General features: G+C 51.5%; 6 protein-coding genes across 6 annotated transcripts; 3 read left to right on the top strand and 3 right to left on the bottom strand.

The window, feature by feature from the left end:
• Positions 1-12: 12 nt before the first annotated feature.
• Positions 13-1,329, top strand: AFUA_5G14510 (serine hydrolase domain-containing protein; the record flags this gene model as incomplete). Its single annotated transcript, XM_748113.1, has 1 exon — positions 13-1,329. The coding sequence occupies one exon, from the start codon at positions 13-15 to the stop codon at positions 1,327-1,329; it is 1,317 nt and encodes a 438-aa protein (XP_753206.1).
• A 20-nt stretch (positions 1,330-1,349) lies between these two features.
• AFUA_5G14500 (uncharacterized protein) lies at positions 1,350-3,659 on the top strand (the record flags this gene model as incomplete). The annotated part of the gene is made up of 5 exons (XM_077804903.1): positions 1,350-2,087; positions 2,132-2,300; positions 2,349-2,502; positions 2,552-2,991; positions 3,043-3,659. Exons 1-5 carry the CDS (start codon positions 1,923-1,925, stop codon positions 3,657-3,659), a joined length of 1,545 nt encoding a protein of 514 aa, XP_077661039.1. The 5' UTR covers positions 1,350-1,922.
• A 104-nt stretch (positions 3,660-3,763) lies between these two features.
• AFUA_5G14490 (MDR family MFS transporter) lies at positions 3,764-5,552 on the bottom strand (the record flags this gene model as incomplete). Its single annotated transcript, XM_748115.2, has 4 exons — positions 3,764-4,516; positions 4,563-5,022; positions 5,072-5,409; positions 5,469-5,552. 4 exons carry the CDS (start codon positions 5,550-5,552, stop codon positions 3,764-3,766), a joined length of 1,635 nt encoding a protein of 544 aa, XP_753208.2.
• Positions 5,553-8,212: 2,660 nt separating this feature from the next.
• AFUA_5G14460 (uncharacterized protein) lies at positions 8,213-9,017 on the bottom strand (the record flags this gene model as incomplete). The annotated part of the gene is made up of 2 exons (XM_077804902.1): positions 8,564-9,017; positions 8,213-8,508 (listed from the first exon to the last, which is right to left on the bottom strand). Exons 1-2 carry the CDS (start codon positions 8,739-8,741, stop codon positions 8,213-8,215), a joined length of 474 nt encoding a protein of 157 aa, XP_077661038.1. The 5' UTR covers positions 8,742-9,017.
• Positions 9,018-12,693: 3,676 nt separating this feature from the next.
• On the top strand, positions 12,694-15,183 carry AFUA_5G14420 (uncharacterized protein). The gene is made up of 2 exons (XM_748122.2): positions 12,694-13,359; positions 13,409-15,183. Exons 1-2 carry the CDS (start codon positions 13,053-13,055, stop codon positions 14,923-14,925), a joined length of 1,824 nt encoding a protein of 607 aa, XP_753215.1. The 5' UTR covers positions 12,694-13,052; the 3' UTR covers positions 14,926-15,183.
• A 2-nt stretch (positions 15,184-15,185) lies between these two features.
• On the bottom strand, positions 15,186-16,973 carry AFUA_5G14410 (uncharacterized protein). Its single transcript, XM_077804901.1, has 3 exons — positions 15,689-16,973; positions 15,370-15,625; positions 15,186-15,315 (listed from the first exon to the last, which is right to left on the bottom strand). The coding sequence occupies exons 1-3, from the start codon at positions 15,998-16,000 to the stop codon at positions 15,230-15,232; spliced, it is 654 nt and encodes a 217-aa protein (XP_077661037.1). The 5' UTR covers positions 16,001-16,973; the 3' UTR covers positions 15,186-15,229.
• Between the last annotated feature and the right edge of the window lie 198 nt (positions 16,974-17,171).

Here is a 17,171-nt window from a genome sequence, read left to right as displayed (position 1 = left end):
CAAGCCTTCACCATGCGTCTCTCCTGCCCTCTTCTCCTGGCCATCGTTGGAACCCTCTCCAGCCATGCCATCCATCATCAACCCAGCCAGGATACCCTCCGGTTTGGCACTCCGGAGTCCGTCGGCCTTCTGTCCGCCCCCCTCCGTCAACTGGTAGCCAACATCACCGGCTATCAACAACCAGCCAACTATGGAGGATTCTCGCACAATGAGATGCATCCAATCGAGCCATCCTCTGCAGTGATTGTGGGCCATGATCGTACCATCGTCTCCCTTTTCGCCAGCGGAAACATGTTGCTGTATGCCGACGCCAACGGCACCGAATTGCCTCGAGGGCAGCAACTCTCGGCACGACCAGACACCATCTATGATCTGGCCAGTCTGACCAAACTATTTACCACCATTGCAGCCCTTCGCGAGATCGATACTGGTCGGCTTGCCCTGGACCAAACTGTCGCGTCCTACATGCCGTCATTCGCCGCCAATGGGAAAGAGAACATCACCATCCTGATGCTTCTGACGCATACTTCTGGCTTTGCTCCAGACCCAGAGCCTCCGTTGTATGATCCCGTCTATACAACAGTCGAACAGAGGACGGCTGCAATACTGAACCAGTCTCTGCTCCATGCTCCCGGCTCGACTTACCTCTATTCAGACCTCAACTTCATGTCTCTGGGTCTCCTCCTGGAGCACATCACCCACAAAGCACTGGATGAGTTGATTCGAGAGTACACCGATCCCCTCGGAATGCACGACACCTTCTTCAACCGGGGTAATATTGAAGGCCCAGCATTCCCCTTCTACCCCCGTATGGCAGCCGAGGAATACCAGATCGAGGTCCTGGGATCAATGGAGCCGGTGCGCCCGCAGCCAGTTCGCGGGACCGTCCACGACGAAAATGCCTGGGCTCTGGATGGGGTGGCCGGACACGCAGGCCTCTTCTCGACGGTCGAGGATACAGCCATTCTCTGCCAGATGATTCTGAACAACGGTACCTACGGAGGGCGTCGCATCTTGTCGCCCGAGGTCGTAGATCTCATCTTTCACAACTTCAACGAGCGATTCCCCGGCAATGAGCACGGATTGGGATTTGAGCTGAATCAGTACTACACCGCGGGACCAATGGCCAGTCTGCAGACAGCCAGCCATACCGGCTTCACCGGGACCACGATGGTGATCGACAGGCCGTCAAACACGTTTTTCCTCCTTTTCGCCAACCGGGTTCATCCCAATCGTAACTGGTCCTCGAACAATGTCGCCCGGGAGGCCCTGGGCTACTGGGTGGCCAAGTCCTTGGGAAGAGACGTCCCATTTCCGCCCCTTCGATGAACCCGACAAGAAGTATGGAGCACAAGGCATGCCTAGTAGAACTTAAGAACCGCATCAATGAAATGCATTTTGTATTAGATCATACCGGAAACATCGTGGGTAGACTCCGGCCGTGGTTGAGTCGCACGGTCCGGCCATGTGGAAGGATTCCGGCGGATATTGCTGGCGGATATTGCCCGGAAATCCAGCGGAAAACGAATAAGGACACCACAGCCTGGCCAAGAAAGTTTCCGCTGACCGCATCCAGAGCATGCGATTAGATCCTATACGTGCAAGCTAAAACCATCCAGAGGTAATCCCACTGAACTAACCATTTGCGTGAATGAACCCCGCGTTCACCAACTGCCGTCTCCGGATCCGACCCCAGAGCTTCATGCTTGGCCGCTTGGCACGAAGCTAGCGAGGAAGGTCTTGGATGCGGGGGATGTGACAAGGACCGTCTGGCATGGAGAGACGGCCGGAAACTGGCTGTAGCTTGCTAAGTGTGACCAGGTCCAAGCGGATATATAGTTCGTTGACCTCTGACCCAGTAGATCGTCCCGGTGGATGCCAGGATCGAGAAGGTCTCCTGAATCCTACTGAAGTAGAAAGAAATGGCTGTCTTTGAGACTGCAGACGAGAAACACTTCGAGGACCATGTCGAGACTGTCACGAACATTGTCACGATCGACAACATCCGGGTCCTGGGGCTGAGCGTTGAGGATGCCGAGTTCTATACCAACTTCTCCGCGGACAGGAAGAAGAAGCTGCTACGCAAGGTATGCTCGCTGACTCGATGGCTGCCCTCAACTGACACATACAGGTCGATGTGCGACTAGTTCCGATGCTGGCGGTCCTTTACCTCATCTCCCATCTCGACCGCGCAAACATTGGAAATGCAAAGATCGAAGGACTTGTCAAAGACCTCGGGCTGACCGGGATACAATGGAATATTGTCCTGAGCATCTTCTTCGTTCCATATGTGCTTCTTGGTGAGTATCGTGTGGCCCATATTGCAGTACAACGTTAAACTCGGACAGAGGTCCCCAGCAATATGCTCCTGAAGAGCTTCTCCAGACCGTCTGTTTACATTGGCATTCTGATCACCTGCTGGGGGATTATCATGACCTTGACTGGAATGGTGCGGAACTTTGCGGGCTTGATGGTCACCCGCGTTCTCCTTGGGATCTTCGAGTATGTGACACTCCGGGCTAGGCATACAGTTCTGTTCTGACGTTCTCAGGGCCGGGTTCTTCCCAGGAGCAGTCTATCTATGCACGTTCTGGTACATGCCAAAAGACCTTTCCACCCGTATCGCCGTGTTCTACTGTGCCAGTGCCCTGTCTGGTGCTTTCTCCGGCCTCTTGGCAGCCGGTATTGCGCAGATGGACGGCGTGGGTGGCCAGGAAGGCTGGCGGTGGATCTTCCTGCTCGAGGGACTTGTCACGGTCCTCCTGGGAGTGATGTGCTTCTTCTTTCTGATCGACTCGCCACGACGATCTGGGAGGTGGCTTGATCCCGAGGAGATTCGGTACCTGGAGCTGCAGCATTTCATCAAAGATGGTGGCCGCTTCAAGGACGAGAGAAAGAGAGCCTCGTGGAGCGATATCAAAGCCGTGCTGCTGAACTGGAGAATGTACATGCTGGCATACATCTTACTCTGCCAGTCCGCCTGCTCATACGGTCAGTCCCGATCACTCAACTCTGCTTCAGCCTCCCAGCTCACTCGTACAGGAACCAAATTCACCATGCCGACCATCACCAAAGCAATGGGCTTCACCAACACCCACGCCCAACTCATGACCGTCCCGCCATACGTCGCCGGCGCCCTCTCCGCCATCTTCTTCTCCAAACTCTCCGACCGCTTCTACTGGCGCATGCCCTTCGTCGCCATCCCTCTGGCCCTCGTGACCATCGCCTACTCCATTATCATCTCCTTCCACGGCCACCTCAAAGAGCACGTCGGCCCGGCCTTCTTCGCAGTCATCCTCACCTGCATGGGGATTTACCCCATCCACCCGGCGACCACGTCCTGGACAGCCAACAACCTCGCCTCCTCCAGCAGCCGAGCCATTGGGCTGGCGTTCAACATCTGCATTGGCAATATCGGCGGTATTATCGGGAGCTACATGTATATCGACAGTGAGAGCCCGGAGTACTACACAGGTTTCGGCCTGTCATTGGCATTTGGCGGATCAGGGCTCCTTGTGGCGCTTCTGCTGGAGCTGTCGTATATCTATGGGAACAGGAAGAAGGCGAGGATTCCGGAGGCGGAGATCAGAGAGCGGTATACCGACGATCAATTGCTGGCTATGGGTACCAAGTCGCCTCTTTTCAAATATACCTTGTAACAGTGGGGTCTTGGATGTATCTAGTTGATTGTATGCAGATGAGTCCTCAGTGGCACCAGTAATATCAGGGTGTGTTCCCAACACAAATGCACTGAACTGTTTTCTCAGCATTGATCCGCAGGTCTTTCAAGCACAGTTGTAGCCTCGGTTTTCTCCAATCTCAGCCCCGTCCTCGTTTCCACATGCTCCTTGTTCAGCCGGGTCTTGAGAATAAACACGCCCGCAACAATTCCAAGCGCAGACATGCATGTATACAGGATCCACATGTTCCTCAAACTGCTCGCAAACGCCTCCTTGACCGCGAGCAGCTGGGTTGCATCCTCGATGGTCTTGATCATTTCAATATTCGCAGCTGCCGAGTCTCCGGACATCTGTTCCGTCAATGTTTCGGACATCCCCGCGGCGAGCAGGGTGGGTTTCATCCGGCGCATGGAGTTCTGGAAGACCACGCCGCCGATGACGATGGACGCCGATGTCGCCAGGTTCCGGATGAAGCCGACGGTAGCGGTTGCAGTGGCGGTTTCGTCCTGAGAGACCATCGCCTGGATCGCGATGATGGGGGGTTCGAAGAGGAATCCTGCGCCGATGCCGCTGAGGAATTGGTATCCGATTATACGCCCTAAGGATGAGTATGCATCCAAATGGATGTATAGGCCATTGCCGATGGTCAGTAATGTCATTCCCAGCCAGATCAGCTCGCGATAGCGGCCCGTGCGGTGGATGAGGGCTCCGGTGATGATGCCCGCGAAAGCTTCGGAGAGAACCAGGGGTAGGACGAGGACACCAGAGCGCATGGGCGAGGCTTCCTTGACGGATTGCAGATACAGCGGGACGTAGTATTCGCCCGCGATGAAAACCTAGTTCTCGTCAGCTCGGCTCCACCCAACAGGGAGCAATACATACGAAGCCATGGGCGAATGCGACGGCCAGTGTTGCAACGTTGGAGGTCTGGCCGAAGAGACTCATTGGCATCAGTGGGTACTTTGCTAGCCGCTTCTCGCTGTAGATGAACAGCAACGAACAGAGTGACCCGAAAACAATCAGGCAAATGACCTTGGGCGAATCCCACGGGAAGGTTTCACCACCAAAGTCCAGGCCGAGGAGGAGCATCAGCGTCAGGCCGAGGATCGAGAGACTCCCGAACCAATCAATAGCCCTGACTCCGTCCATCATCTTCGTCTTCGGATTGTGTACGTCGAGAAATAGTAGGAGCAGCACAAAGGCAAGGCCGCACACAGGGAGATTCACCCAGTAACTCCATCTCCAGGAGACATATTGGGAAAACGCACCCCCAAGAAGGGGGCCGATTCCGCCGGCCAGCGCCCACATGAACTCCATCAAGCCGAGATAGAGACTCCGGTGTCTGCAGGGTCAGAAAAAAAAGGTCCATGGCTGGAAATCACTGCACCTACCTGACACTGAACAAATCCGAAATCACAATAGTGACCAACTGGAGCAGGCCACCGCCGGCAACACCTTGCAGTGCCCGTCCGGCGATTAACATGGGCATATCCACCGCCGTCGCACAAATGATCGAACTACCAAAAAACCAAGCCACGGCCAAGAGTAAGATGGGCTTGCGTCCCCAGATATCCGAGAGCTTGGCCCAGATGCAAGCACCAGCGGCATTGGCCAGAAGGTAGGCACCGCCAATCCACGTATATCCTGCAGCCGAGTGCAGCTTAGCTGCAATAGTTGGGATGGCCGTGGCCATGATCGTCTGGTCGAGAGCAGCGACAAACATCGACAGCTGGATTTTTATGAGTTATTCGTTGATACCGAGTCATCTTCAGTGATGGTCTTTCTCACCGACAGGGCCACCATGATGGCGAAGACCTTGAGATTGCTACGGTGCGGCATTGCCGTAGAGTCCATCATCTCCATCCGCTCCATATTGATCGTCACCTTGACTCTTATGCTGGACAGATCTATATTGACAGAGCCCAGGTCGTCGTATTTGTCAATCTGTACCACAGTAGATCGCCTGGCACGCGAGAGTCTGAGTCAAAGACCCAAATCTTAACGGGTTTTCTTCTAGTGGATCACTAATCCTATAACACTCTAGCACAATTGATTCCTGTGCTGGATACGATAAACCAGTCAATCTCATTTGTTGATTACCGGTTATGGTGGAGATATTCCCCCACTTGATGCAGGAAAAAACAGGAGTAAAAACGATAGACGCCAATTTTCTTGTGCCCAACAACCTCTCGTTTCCCGATTGGTTTCACGGCCATCTCCAGTCCCATATACACGAATAGATCAACTTCCACCGAGCATGACCATACCAGCATGATTGATGCTCTGCACCATTGCCAGTATGGCCAGCCCGGAAATCACGGCTTCGTCCTTGACCAGTTGATCGACTCCCGCGTCTACTTCAAATGTGCCCACTTGCTCATTGGAAAACGCTTTGTTCCGGAAGCGAACCCAATACCCTTCTATCCAACTCATCCTCTGCCTCGTTGACGAGTCGGAAATCACCCAGGTCCCTGTCTGGTCCGGCTCCCATATGAAGACTGGCAATGGCGGCGGAGCCGACGAGGAGCTCATGGAATTTGTGGCAGATATTTCTGGAGACCTGAATGGGTAACTAGTGGAAAGGATGCTTTTTCTGCTGAGCAAGACATCCCGGTGCTCGCGAATCGGAAGTAAAGACATTGAGGCTTGTCATCTTGAACTTTGCTGTGTAGACCCGGCGCTGAAAGTAGACGTTCTCATCCTGGGGAAACGCTTGATCGTATCGTCGCTTGGGGCAGGACTCAGGCGAATCATTTCCATCTGCAGCGCTTGACGGCAAACCTCGACATGGTAGAGTGGGGTACGCGAGGCTGCGTCTACCAGGGAGAGATATTTGCCGTCGCTATAAGTGATGGCGATTGTTTGAAGCGCCATTATCGGATGGGTCAGAACAGGAATATTATCGTCAAGAAATGCATCTGAGAGGAGGTGATCCATGAGCATACATATCAGTCTCATTAGTGCCTATAATTGTAGGCACCACATTTTCATCGAGTCTTGAAGTGCGATCATCTATTTGCAGCTGATACCTTGCCAGGATATCATGGCACGCCAGAAGCCATTGGCTAAGAAAAGAACTGCGGCCAGATGATGGTCATAGCCTCCTTTAATCCCTGCCAAATGGGGTCATGCGTACTGGAATTCTGGCAAGATAGTCTCTAGCAGCAAGACTGAGGTGGCGAAGGTTAAAGATATTGTTAAACACTGGCAGGCTCCAAGAAGGCACGGGGCACCCTCCGAAGCAAAGAACCGTGACTGACAATCTGGCTTCTATCTATGTACAGCTTGAGCGAGACCAACTTGGTGTCGTTCGCTTTACAAGGCAAACGCAGACTCCAGATGCAATCACTTCAAAAGGCAGACAGCAGTCTGGTGCCGCAGGATGCGAGCAGCCTCCTCGAGGGCTGTTAAACCGCCCTCAACTTTGCAGCAACCATATCACGCAAAGAGGCCAGTGTGGGTGTGTCAATAACGTCAAAAGTGGATACATCCACTGATAGCTGTGTATTCAGCCAAAGGCGTGGTTGGATTCTGGACAGAGAATCCAATCCATAGCTTGAGAGCAACTTTTCTGGATCGACTGGCTCCGTCAACTGCAACATGCTGCTTAAGCTGCTTAGCGTCTTACTGAGAAGATCACCATATTCACCAGGGGAAACTGTTGTCTCCGGAATTCTGCATGCCTTGATTGAGTTCCTCGGTCTTGCGTGCCATGACACCGTTGTGCGTATCCATGGATGCGCCAAGGGTAGGTTCACTCCCGAGGTCGCGATGCGGAACCTTGCGAACACGCCCGTCCTTGCTCACCTCACGCTTGTACCAGTATTTGGCCGTATGATTCTAGCGGTAATTAGGGAGATCCACAATGACCGAGTGAGCCTCGTCGCTGAGCAGTGGATAAGCGGCTTTCATCTGAACGGGATATCCGGCCAGATAAAGGCTGCCTAATAAGTGTAACATGTTGTGGGCCGACATGTCGCCCCTATGAAGAGCCGATAGATACTGGATGTCAGTGTCCTTCAGGGGCCCATCTCCCTGGCCGAGACTGTGCTTTAATTTCATGACTGGGCGTCTCAGTGTGTCACTTGGGCCAATCTCAATAAGGATATCGGGGTGTTGACCATGACGGAGGATAGCTTCCATTGCGTGACGGAATAAAACTGGAGACTCCAAGTTGGCTCTCCAGTATGAGCTGTTGCAAGTCCGGCCCTCCAATCGGCTGCCAGTGACGGTCGACAGCATTTGTGACGCCTCCGCTGCAGCCTAACTCTTGCACCAACGGCCTCTCTTGAAGAGTGAACTGCTCAAATGCCTCTGCAGTGGCCGCGACGAACTTGGAATGGTAAGGGATATCAACCTGTAGCATACGGCATGCATGATTGTCTTGCCGTAAACGTGCCTGCACCTCCTCCAAGGCGGAAAGGACCCCCGCAAGTGTAACGTTGGTGGGACTATTATGACAAGCAATATGGACCCTGTCTTCCAATCCTATGAAGTATTTGGAAATGGTTTGCGGATCCATCTCCGCCTTATCACCGCTCCTTCTCATGCGCTTCAGGGGTCATACCCATCCTCTCCTTCACGGTATCGCAGGCTCCCTGCGCGGCTTGCCCACGGAAGTAAGCAATCTTGATTGCATCCTCTAAAGGCAAAAATCCAGCCACATAGGCAGCTGCAATCTCGCCAGAAGAGTGTCCCACAACCCAGTGAGGGCGAACGCTGTGATTTTCCATTACAGCTAGGATAGCGAGCTCGAGGGCCGCGCTCAGGGGCTCTGAAAATTCCGGCCGGCGAACAACTTCAGGGTCCCTTGCGTGGGTCAGTTCGTCTGTGCAGTTTCAATTAGCAACTTGGATGTCTTTCGTGTTTAAACGTAGACTCACGGAGAAGGGACCAGCGCGGACGGTTTCGTAGACTTTGCAACACATTATCCAGGGGCTTGATGCGCCTCGCAGCTTCGGGGAATGATTTGATGAGTGCAGTCCCCATCTTGGGGCCATTGGCTTCCCTGCCCCGTGAAAACGAAGCCAATTCTAGGTTCCCGGGCCAAGATCTTCCCATCCACAAACCGTGCCTGGGAGAGAGCGGAACTAGTTACCACTGCATAGGCTCGATGGCAATGATGACTCCGTCGATGAGAGAGAGTATAAGCTAAGTTCCCCAAGTCAACTCGGACACCCAGGCTAGCCAGATGCCTTAGAATCTCTCTTTCATTGCACCGTAGTGATAACGGGTCCTGGGCAGAGATAAGCAGAATATGAGAGGTGCATGGAGTGGATTGGGAGGCTGCATGATCCTCGTCATCATCTTCATCCATCCATGAACTCGTTGAGGTGGATAGAAAGGATCGTCCATGGGGAATAATTCCTCGTGCGTCCAACAATTGCTGGGCATCCTCGATGATTATATGGCAGCTAGTTCCTCCATGGCCAAAGGAATTGATGCCCGCTCGCTTGATCGATGCTCTGGGCCAGGGAATTTGTATTCTTGACAGAGCACAGGTTCAGTTCTTGATACTTTGCTTGAAAAACGTCGTTGCATTAGCCTCCGAGACCGCCTCGATGACGAAGCTCGCCCTACCTTTAGAACTCGGCATGGAGTAGCTTGGAGTGCCCGGAATTGAGCCTTCCTCTATGGACAACACGATTTTGATCAGACCTGATAGTCCAGACGTTGCTTCGGAATCGCCAAGGTTACTTTTTATCTACAATGCGGGTGAGGTCAACCATCTAAACGGATACTTTGTGGTCGAGGACCTTACCGAGCCCACGATGAGCGGATTGTCCATGCTCCGTGCTTGGCCAAATACCGCGGAGATCCCCTTTAATTCAGACGATTCTCCAACCTGATCTACGTTAGCTGGTGATATATGTTATACACAACCGCAGGGTCAAAACGCGATACGAACCGTTGTATCCATTCCATGACACTCGATATAAGCGGTTGTCTCAAAATCTTTGAGATTTGCCATCGCATATGCGGCACGGATACAGGCAGCCTGAGAATCCGGACCTGGGCACATTGGTGGAGACCCTCGTCCATCGTTATTCGAAGCCCAGCCCCGGATGATGGCACGAATTGGATCACCGTCTCGCAGTGCATGATCCAATCTTTTCAGAAAGCCTGTCTACCGCGGGAGAGAAAGTGTCCACTGGGCGAACCATCTTGGACTGATTGCCCGCCTAGGGAGCATGTCAGATATGGACTGTTGGAGAAGAAAGGAACATACCGTCGACGAGGCGTTCAGGGCTAGTACGGGCATATTAGCATCAAATTTATTACCTTTTTCCGTAGATGCTCGCCTGCTCCACGTACTTAAGAATGATATTTGCCCCAGCCAGGATGGCTGCGCTGGTGTCATTGGATACTAAAGACTGACAAGCAAGCTCTGCCACAACAAGACTACCAGAACATGCAGTATTAATAGTCATGTTATACAGCAAGACAAGAGTTGGTCAGTGACCTAAATTCCAAACTGGCCGGCTGGGTTGAAGGGGACTACCTAATGCCAGTTACGTTAAGAAAGCAACTTATTTAATGGCTCAGAATCACATAACCGCCCTCAGTTTCTTGGAATGGAGACCAATCTTCTCGGTTCTGTGTTTGCCATTCCGCGTAATCTTTAGATTGACTGGTCAGTGATAGTCTATATATCACAGCACAACAGCAATAGAGTCATACTACTTTCCGAGTATCCAACAAAGCAACCCATTTTATGACCATTAACAGCAGCCAGGGAAAGTCCAGCATTCTCCAAATATTCATACACCACTTCAAGAAGCAGCTGTTGTTGGGGTTCTATACACATGGCCACTTCTCCTAAGATACCAAAGAAGTCTGTGTCAAAACCAACCAAGTTCACATTCTCAAGAAAGCAGCCACTGATAGATTGTGAACTAGCCAGTCTGTCTAATGGATTGTGAGAAGTGTCATCTCTGAACCAAGAGGAAGAAACAGTATTGCTTGCCTGTTGGGCCTTCCTTAACATTTCCCATAGGGAACAAGGGAAATTACAGCCCCCAGGAAGGCAACATGCGAAGCTAATGATGGCAATTGACTGCTCAAGAGGGAGTTCCTGCGCTACCTAATACTGTCCCATGTTGTTCTGCTTAAGAATTCTAATCCAAAACAGACAATAATCACTTACAATGAGAACATGTGTGAGAACCTTGCGCTGGGCTGCAACGGTTAACCACTGAGGCAAAAGACCTATTATGATTGACCCCTATGGTCAAGTATGCCCAGCTCCCATATGTATATCTTTAAGCCTTACTGGATGCCTCTAACAGTGCTTATTAATCTCAGCATGATTGGGAAAAGCTGTTTCATGAAGCTGATGAAAGATTACTATTTAAGAAGATCTTTAGCTCTGGGACAGGAAAAGTTATTTATGCTCTCAAACTGAGGGAAATCTGATCCTGTGTGTATATTTAGGTGGATGTAGATGATTTGATCTGAAGTAGGGTCACGGTCCATGAACAGTCAAGACCTGCTATGTCTCTAGTGAATTGTTTCATTAGATACAATATAAGTAATGAACTGTAAAAATCTAGTGACAGAGCAATTTGCAACCTTTCTTAGTGTCAGAATAATCTGACAGCATGTTCTGCCTTGAAATTAGAGCCTCAGGGTTTGAATTTATAATGATAGACACCACCACTCCAGATTCCGGGATGGCGCTGTCATGTTTCCTCATTTGGGGGTTAGTATTAGCTCTCAAAGTACCACTTGCACTCATATCATAAGGAGCAGTTTCTGTGCTTGCTACAAGCAATCAGCTATAGGTCTCAGATCGTTACTTATCGCGCATACCATGGATCTATTTTCTCACTTCCTGTAGAGAGGCCTCTGTTTGCACACTCACTTTGACATATCTGTAAACAGCTATAAATCAGGAAAGCAATGTACATACCCTCTATTAAGTAGAGCGAGAACTTCTAGGTCCTGAATGAGGAGCGTAGAAGAGCCAGGTGCAGTTCTTATAGCACTCTCGATTTTAAGCCAGAGCGCTAGCTATATAGTCCCTCTAAAGACTTAACCCTACACTTCCCTTACAAATATAAATAGAATTTATAGTTAAGATATAAGGAGTTCCTATGGCAGTTATACCCTTTAGGATATTCAGGCAGGATTCCTACTCTTAGGCCATTTCAGGCAGGGATCAGTGAATAATCAGGGACCACCTAGAATGCTCTGGGACTGCTTACGGAGTAATTAGCATGCACTTTCTCCCACCAGTCATAATCAGGCTGGCTCAGTCAGCAAAAAGCGGCGGCACTTTAGACTAAAATCTAGAAATGGAAAGTTGTATAGTTTCCGCAGAAAACCAGTTCAATAGTTGCCAACCATACCTGCTTGTGCTTGTACTTAAAGGGTAGGCCTACCACAGCCTTGCTATGCAATAAACCATCTATGTGAGTGACCGATCTGTATCGCCCATACTATTCATTCAGGCACAAACTACTGGGAAATGGCATCTTCGAGATAAGAGAAGGCTTGCTATATCTGCTACGACGCCTGTTAATAACAGCAGGTTGTAGAACTTGCGATTTAAGAGTTGTTCATCTTTGTGATATTCATGCCTCTGTAACCTCGCCACTTGCCTATAATGTCCACCTTAGGATTGAGGGTGTGAGAATCAGCTTGCCACGGCGATATGTGATATGTCTTTGAAGCAGCAAATGTAAGCTTAAGTAAAGGGATTCAACGCTTGGAGGAGATAGACTCGCTATATGAAAATAACAACATAAATATCCCCATGAACAGTTGGAGTTTCTGTCTGAGGGCGTTGCTGCAAATGAGGCTTGGGATCCTACAGGAGTCAGAGGCGACGAAAACAGCTGGGTAAATAAACTTTACAGTGATCAAAAGTAAAACTCTTGGTTCGCACTGCGTCGGATGCTCGGTACTGGAGTATGGTCTCACTGGGAAGAGGCATCATATTTGTATAAGGAATGGTCACCTCCAGAGTACTCCGGATAATTATTTTTCTTGAGTCTGTCTCAGCATGACTCGCGTGTGAACATTTTTACCTCATGGTTACTTCACATAGATTATCAACAGAGACATCCATACTCGATGGACGAATCAGGAAACTATTAAGGGTCGTCTTGGCGGAGGTGAAACATCAACTGCACCGAGTTCGGCATATTTCCGATCCTCTTCAGTAATGCCTAGAACAAAGCAATTAAGCTCCTGTTATGAAACCTTTTGAGTCCAGACTTTTGGGCCTAAACTCCCGACATCCGGATCATCCCCTGAATCAATATGGGGGGGGGTTGAGCTTGCTCCAAGGGTTATATATCCGTGTCAACTTCCCACCGATCCGCCTCGAAACGGGACTGTCAACAAGCAAATACCAACCAAGCAACCATGCGTCGGTTTTTCGTTCTCTCTTTGCTTTCTGCGGCGCTGGACGTCGCGGCCGGTTTGACTGCGTCCAACCTCGAAAAGCATGTTGATGTGCTGGCACTCGACTTCAACTTCAACCCCGTCAAGGCTGCCTACTGGACTAACTACCCTCATCACCGTCGCACTCCTTTTGCTGTCTCGCCCGATGGAAAGACGGCCTATCTCGCCTATCTGGATTCCAGTGAGACAGGAGTGCATGTCCAGCAGCTGGATCCTTCTACCTTCCAAGCTACCGGGACCACGGTTACTGTGGCCGGAGGGAAGGAAGGTATGTGGTGCGATTGATATTGGCATGATGGTGTATTGACCGCGTCTAGCTGGTGGACTGATTGCGCATAATGATGGCTTTGCCTTGTTGACCAACGAAGCCCTGCCTTCCGGAACCAGCAATGCGCCCCCGTCCAACACCCCCGTTCCAGTCCTCTACCGCTACACCAACGGCCAGCAGACATGGAAGACCTGGCTGGGTGGCCCCGGAGTGCACGAGGCTGACGGCCTGTCAGCTTCTCCCGACCTCAACGGCGATCTGGCCTACTCCGAAAGCGCCAAGATGTACGGCGCCTATTTTGTCGTCACTGACTACACGGGCTGGGCCCAGGGCCACTTCGGCGACAGTATTCAGTACGTGTCGGACAACGGAACCCTCGTCACGATCCCCGGCGCCAGCAGCTCCTGGGGCTGCAGTCACAACACCGGCATTGCGTTCGAGGCCGCGGACGAACCACCCTTTGCCAGCATCTGCGCCGAGGACCAAGGCGCCATCTGGCTCAACACCAAGACGCAGGGAATGTCCAACGACGGGGTCAAGATCTCCAATGAGAACACCACCAACGGAGCCTCGGGTGAGCCCATGGGCGGTATGTCCGGCAGCTACAGTGCTCTAGCCCGCTTCGCCGACACTGCCCGCTACATCTTCGCCTGGGTGTCCCGGGGTGCCATGGACGTGACGGAGAACAGCTGGATGGGTGCCGGATACACCCACGTGAATAACCGGACGAACGGCCGCAACGTCGCCATTGCGCTTTTCTCCGACAAGTACACCAAGGTCGGTGCTCAGGCGACGTCCCAGGTGGGGGCCGAAGATGGCGACAGTCAGGTCACCTGGATCACCAGCGGCTCGAACGACTGCTCCAACGCGCACGCGGCTACCTTTGGCGCTGACTCGGCGCTGATCACCTGGGAGGAGATCTCGAATCCTACCTGTGACTACATCGCCATGGGCTGCCGTGGACAATTTGCGGGCTCCTTCTTCCAGCAGGTCGACTCGAGTGGCAAGAAAGTGGGCGAAGCTCTCACCAGCACCGATACATACGTGGCGGGTGACATGGTGACCATGGCCGACGGTCGTGTCTGCTGGCCCTATGTCAGCATGACCTGGGATCTGTCCCAGCCTGTCGGCTTCTCATCCTCCACCACCAAGAAGATGAGCTTTGCTTGTATCTCGCTTGGCGGGGCATCCTCGTCGTCCAGTTCGTCTTCTGCGGCATCCTCTGCATCTTCGGCCTCTTCCGCTTCTAATGTAGTTACTCCTCAACCGGAGGCGTCCTCTTCAGCTTCTGCGACTGCAACCCCTGAAGCAGGAGCTTCCTCTGAATCCGCTGCCGTTCCTTCTGGTGCTTCCTCGGCTTCTTCCGACTCCACTGTTGACACGGAGACCAATTATGCCAGCGAACCCGCTGCTCAGGATGCGTCTGTGCCCGCACCTACGGATACGCAGCCAGCGGTTGAAGCTGAAACCCCGACCCCAGCACCTACCGCGTCATCCGGCAGGAAAGGTTCTCACGGACATGGACACCTAAAGTACAAGCACCCCACTTCTTGCCGGGCGAAATAAGCACAGCGCTACTGTCCATCAGAGGACCAGTCGCCTCACTGTAAATTAGATAGGTTAGGTCGTTTACCATCTATAACCGCAAAGGAGAATCCAATATAAATCCTCTCGATGCATTCACAGTGTAGGCCACTACTAAAGCACGATGAAGCGCAAAATTTCCAACAAACAGGCACGGAAAATATGCAATCTGGACAGCCGCTAATATGGTATCATATAATACAAAAAAACACCCGGACTGAAGTGGAATCATTCTGCGCCAAAAAAAAAAAAAAAAAAAAAAAACATCATCCGTGCGCGTACGTCTCTACGCCTGGAAGACATGACTGGATTTTCCGGTTATTGGATCGTAGATATTGTATCCAAAGTCCGCTGCGTTCGGAGGCGTATACACTAAGCGTTGTTCGTTAGTCCAAACTCGCCAAAATGCCATGATCATGAACGTACAATGCAACGAAACCGCCAGCCGGTCTTTGGCCGGGTTAACAACGCGGTGCAGCCCAATCTGATCACTGATATAGGCCACCTCGTTAGGCTGATACGTCGTATTCGTCTTGATCTTCAGGGGCGAGTCCTGGTCCTCCGCTGTGGGAGTGTAGTAGACCGATTCGTTGAGTTCCCCATCGAGGATCTTCATGATACAGTGCGCGTTGGCGTGGTCGTGGATGGGTGATCCCTTCTCGGGGTTCCAGACTAACAGCAGCTACTTGAGTTAATCCCGGACCTCTAGATTAGGGAGATACCGCGAGTGACATAGATGACATACTAGATTCGCACGCCCGCTGATATCGGCCACCAGGTTCCGGGTATAGTTCTTGCTCGGGTCATTGCGCATGTATCGCGCCCAGTCGGCACTGCTGGATGTGTACTTGGACATGAAGCCCATGAGGACCGCCGGGTCGACATGGTCGTCGTCGATACCGGAACTCCCCAGGTACTGCTTGATATCTTCTGCCAGGTTGTCGAGCGTGTAGTTTGTTGTGTTGGGTTTGCGGGATACGGTATACTTCTGGACGTGATCAAGCGCGGCCGGGTGACTAGCCACAGCAACGGGAGCGCACAGGGCAGGAGACATCATTGTGGTATTTTGGAATTTCGATTGAATCGATGACTCTGGAAGATGTACACTAAATAAAAGACTTGGTATAGCTGGTACCACTACCCAGTCAGATATTGAGGCGATATATGTGTCCTCCTTATCAGGGCCAATCGCCGACTCAGCTTGGCGAACGGCGACTCAGCCGGGGATCCAGGCAGCCAGCCAATCAGGCCACGGTAAACACACAGTCGTGTGGAACAGCCATCTCAGGATCAGCAATATAATTGGGCATGGATTGCGAAGGGAGACATGGGCAGCTTGTCATTATCAATGAATTTGATAGATTGGCTGAAGGGGGAGTATGATTGCCAGCGATAGCCGTGGGTATGCGGTCAACAGCATCACCGCACTTTCAACGCAGCGGTGAAAGAGATGCATTGACGTCAATCTATTGATGATATGGTTAGAAGGGGTGGGATTATGGGCTATGAGGAGATAGCTTGTTTGGCTGGTCATTGACGCTGCTCATGTGCTCGTGTTACCCCATGGATGTTCCAACACGATGCGAGCATACTAAGACAGGGTATGCGTCGAACAGGGCCGTATAACAATAGTAAGAGCTACGGGAAGTTGGCACTATGCTGTATTCAGGTCAAAGGCACAGATTGTTTGTAGATTTATACAGCTGGGGTCTGCATAAATATGAATATCTTGCACACTGTTATGAGAGCCTCTGGAAAACGGAAAACAAGTTCGTGGCTTGAGACCATGTCTGCAACCTTGATATTAGAGAGTGTGATTGGCTGAGCCATGATACCGGACCATGTTTAATTCCAACCAGGATATTACCCTCCTGAGCTGGTATTAGTAGTTTAGCCCAGCGTTTGGAGCAGAATTACATTATGATGGGGGTTTAAGACAGTATACAGATCCAGATCCCAGTTGGGTTCACAGTTACCAGTCATCTATAGATAGATCCTAACCATTCCCAGGAAATCTTGATCAGTGTATCTACCACTTAAGTTATGTGAAGCAGCGAATCATGCTGATGAATGACGATCTGCAAGACAACTGTGCCTGAGGCATCAAATGGCACATGACCCGGATTCCAGCAATGCCGACTCCTCGATAGTGGCAATCTTGGCCTGGGGATTCAGGCAGCACCCAGTCGCCGAGCTGGTCGCCGGAATCCCCGAGATGGAGGGGAGCC

Source organism: Aspergillus fumigatus, chromosome 5 (genome assembly GCF_000002655.1).
Source record: "Aspergillus fumigatus Af293 chromosome 5, whole genome shotgun sequence".
Lineage (NCBI taxonomy): Eukaryota > Fungi > Ascomycota > Eurotiomycetes > Eurotiales > Aspergillaceae > Aspergillus > Aspergillus fumigatus.
The sequence above is the reverse complement of the archived record's forward strand: the minus strand, read 5'-3'. Positions and strand labels throughout refer to the sequence as shown.

Coding starts and splice junctions, on each gene's coding strand:
- AFUA_5G14420 (XM_748122.2), top strand. CDS start 13,053: ATGCGTCGGTTTTTCGTTCTCTCTTTGCTTTCTGCGGCGCTGGACGTC. Junction 13,360..13,408: donor TGTGGCCGGAGGGAAGGAAG/GTATGTGGTGCG, acceptor GACCGCGTCTAG/CTGGTGGACTGATTGCGCAT.
- AFUA_5G14410 (XM_077804901.1), bottom strand. CDS start 16,000: ATGATGTCTCCTGCCCTGTGCGCTCCCGTTGCTGTGGCTAGTCACCCG. Junction 15,626..15,688: donor TCAGCGGGCGTGCGAATCTA/GTATGTCATCTA, acceptor TAACTCAAGTAG/CTGCTGTTAGTCTGGAACCC. Junction 15,316..15,369: donor GCTGGCGGTTTCGTTGCATT/GTACGTTCATGA, acceptor AACAACGCTTAG/TGTATACGCCTCCGAACGCA.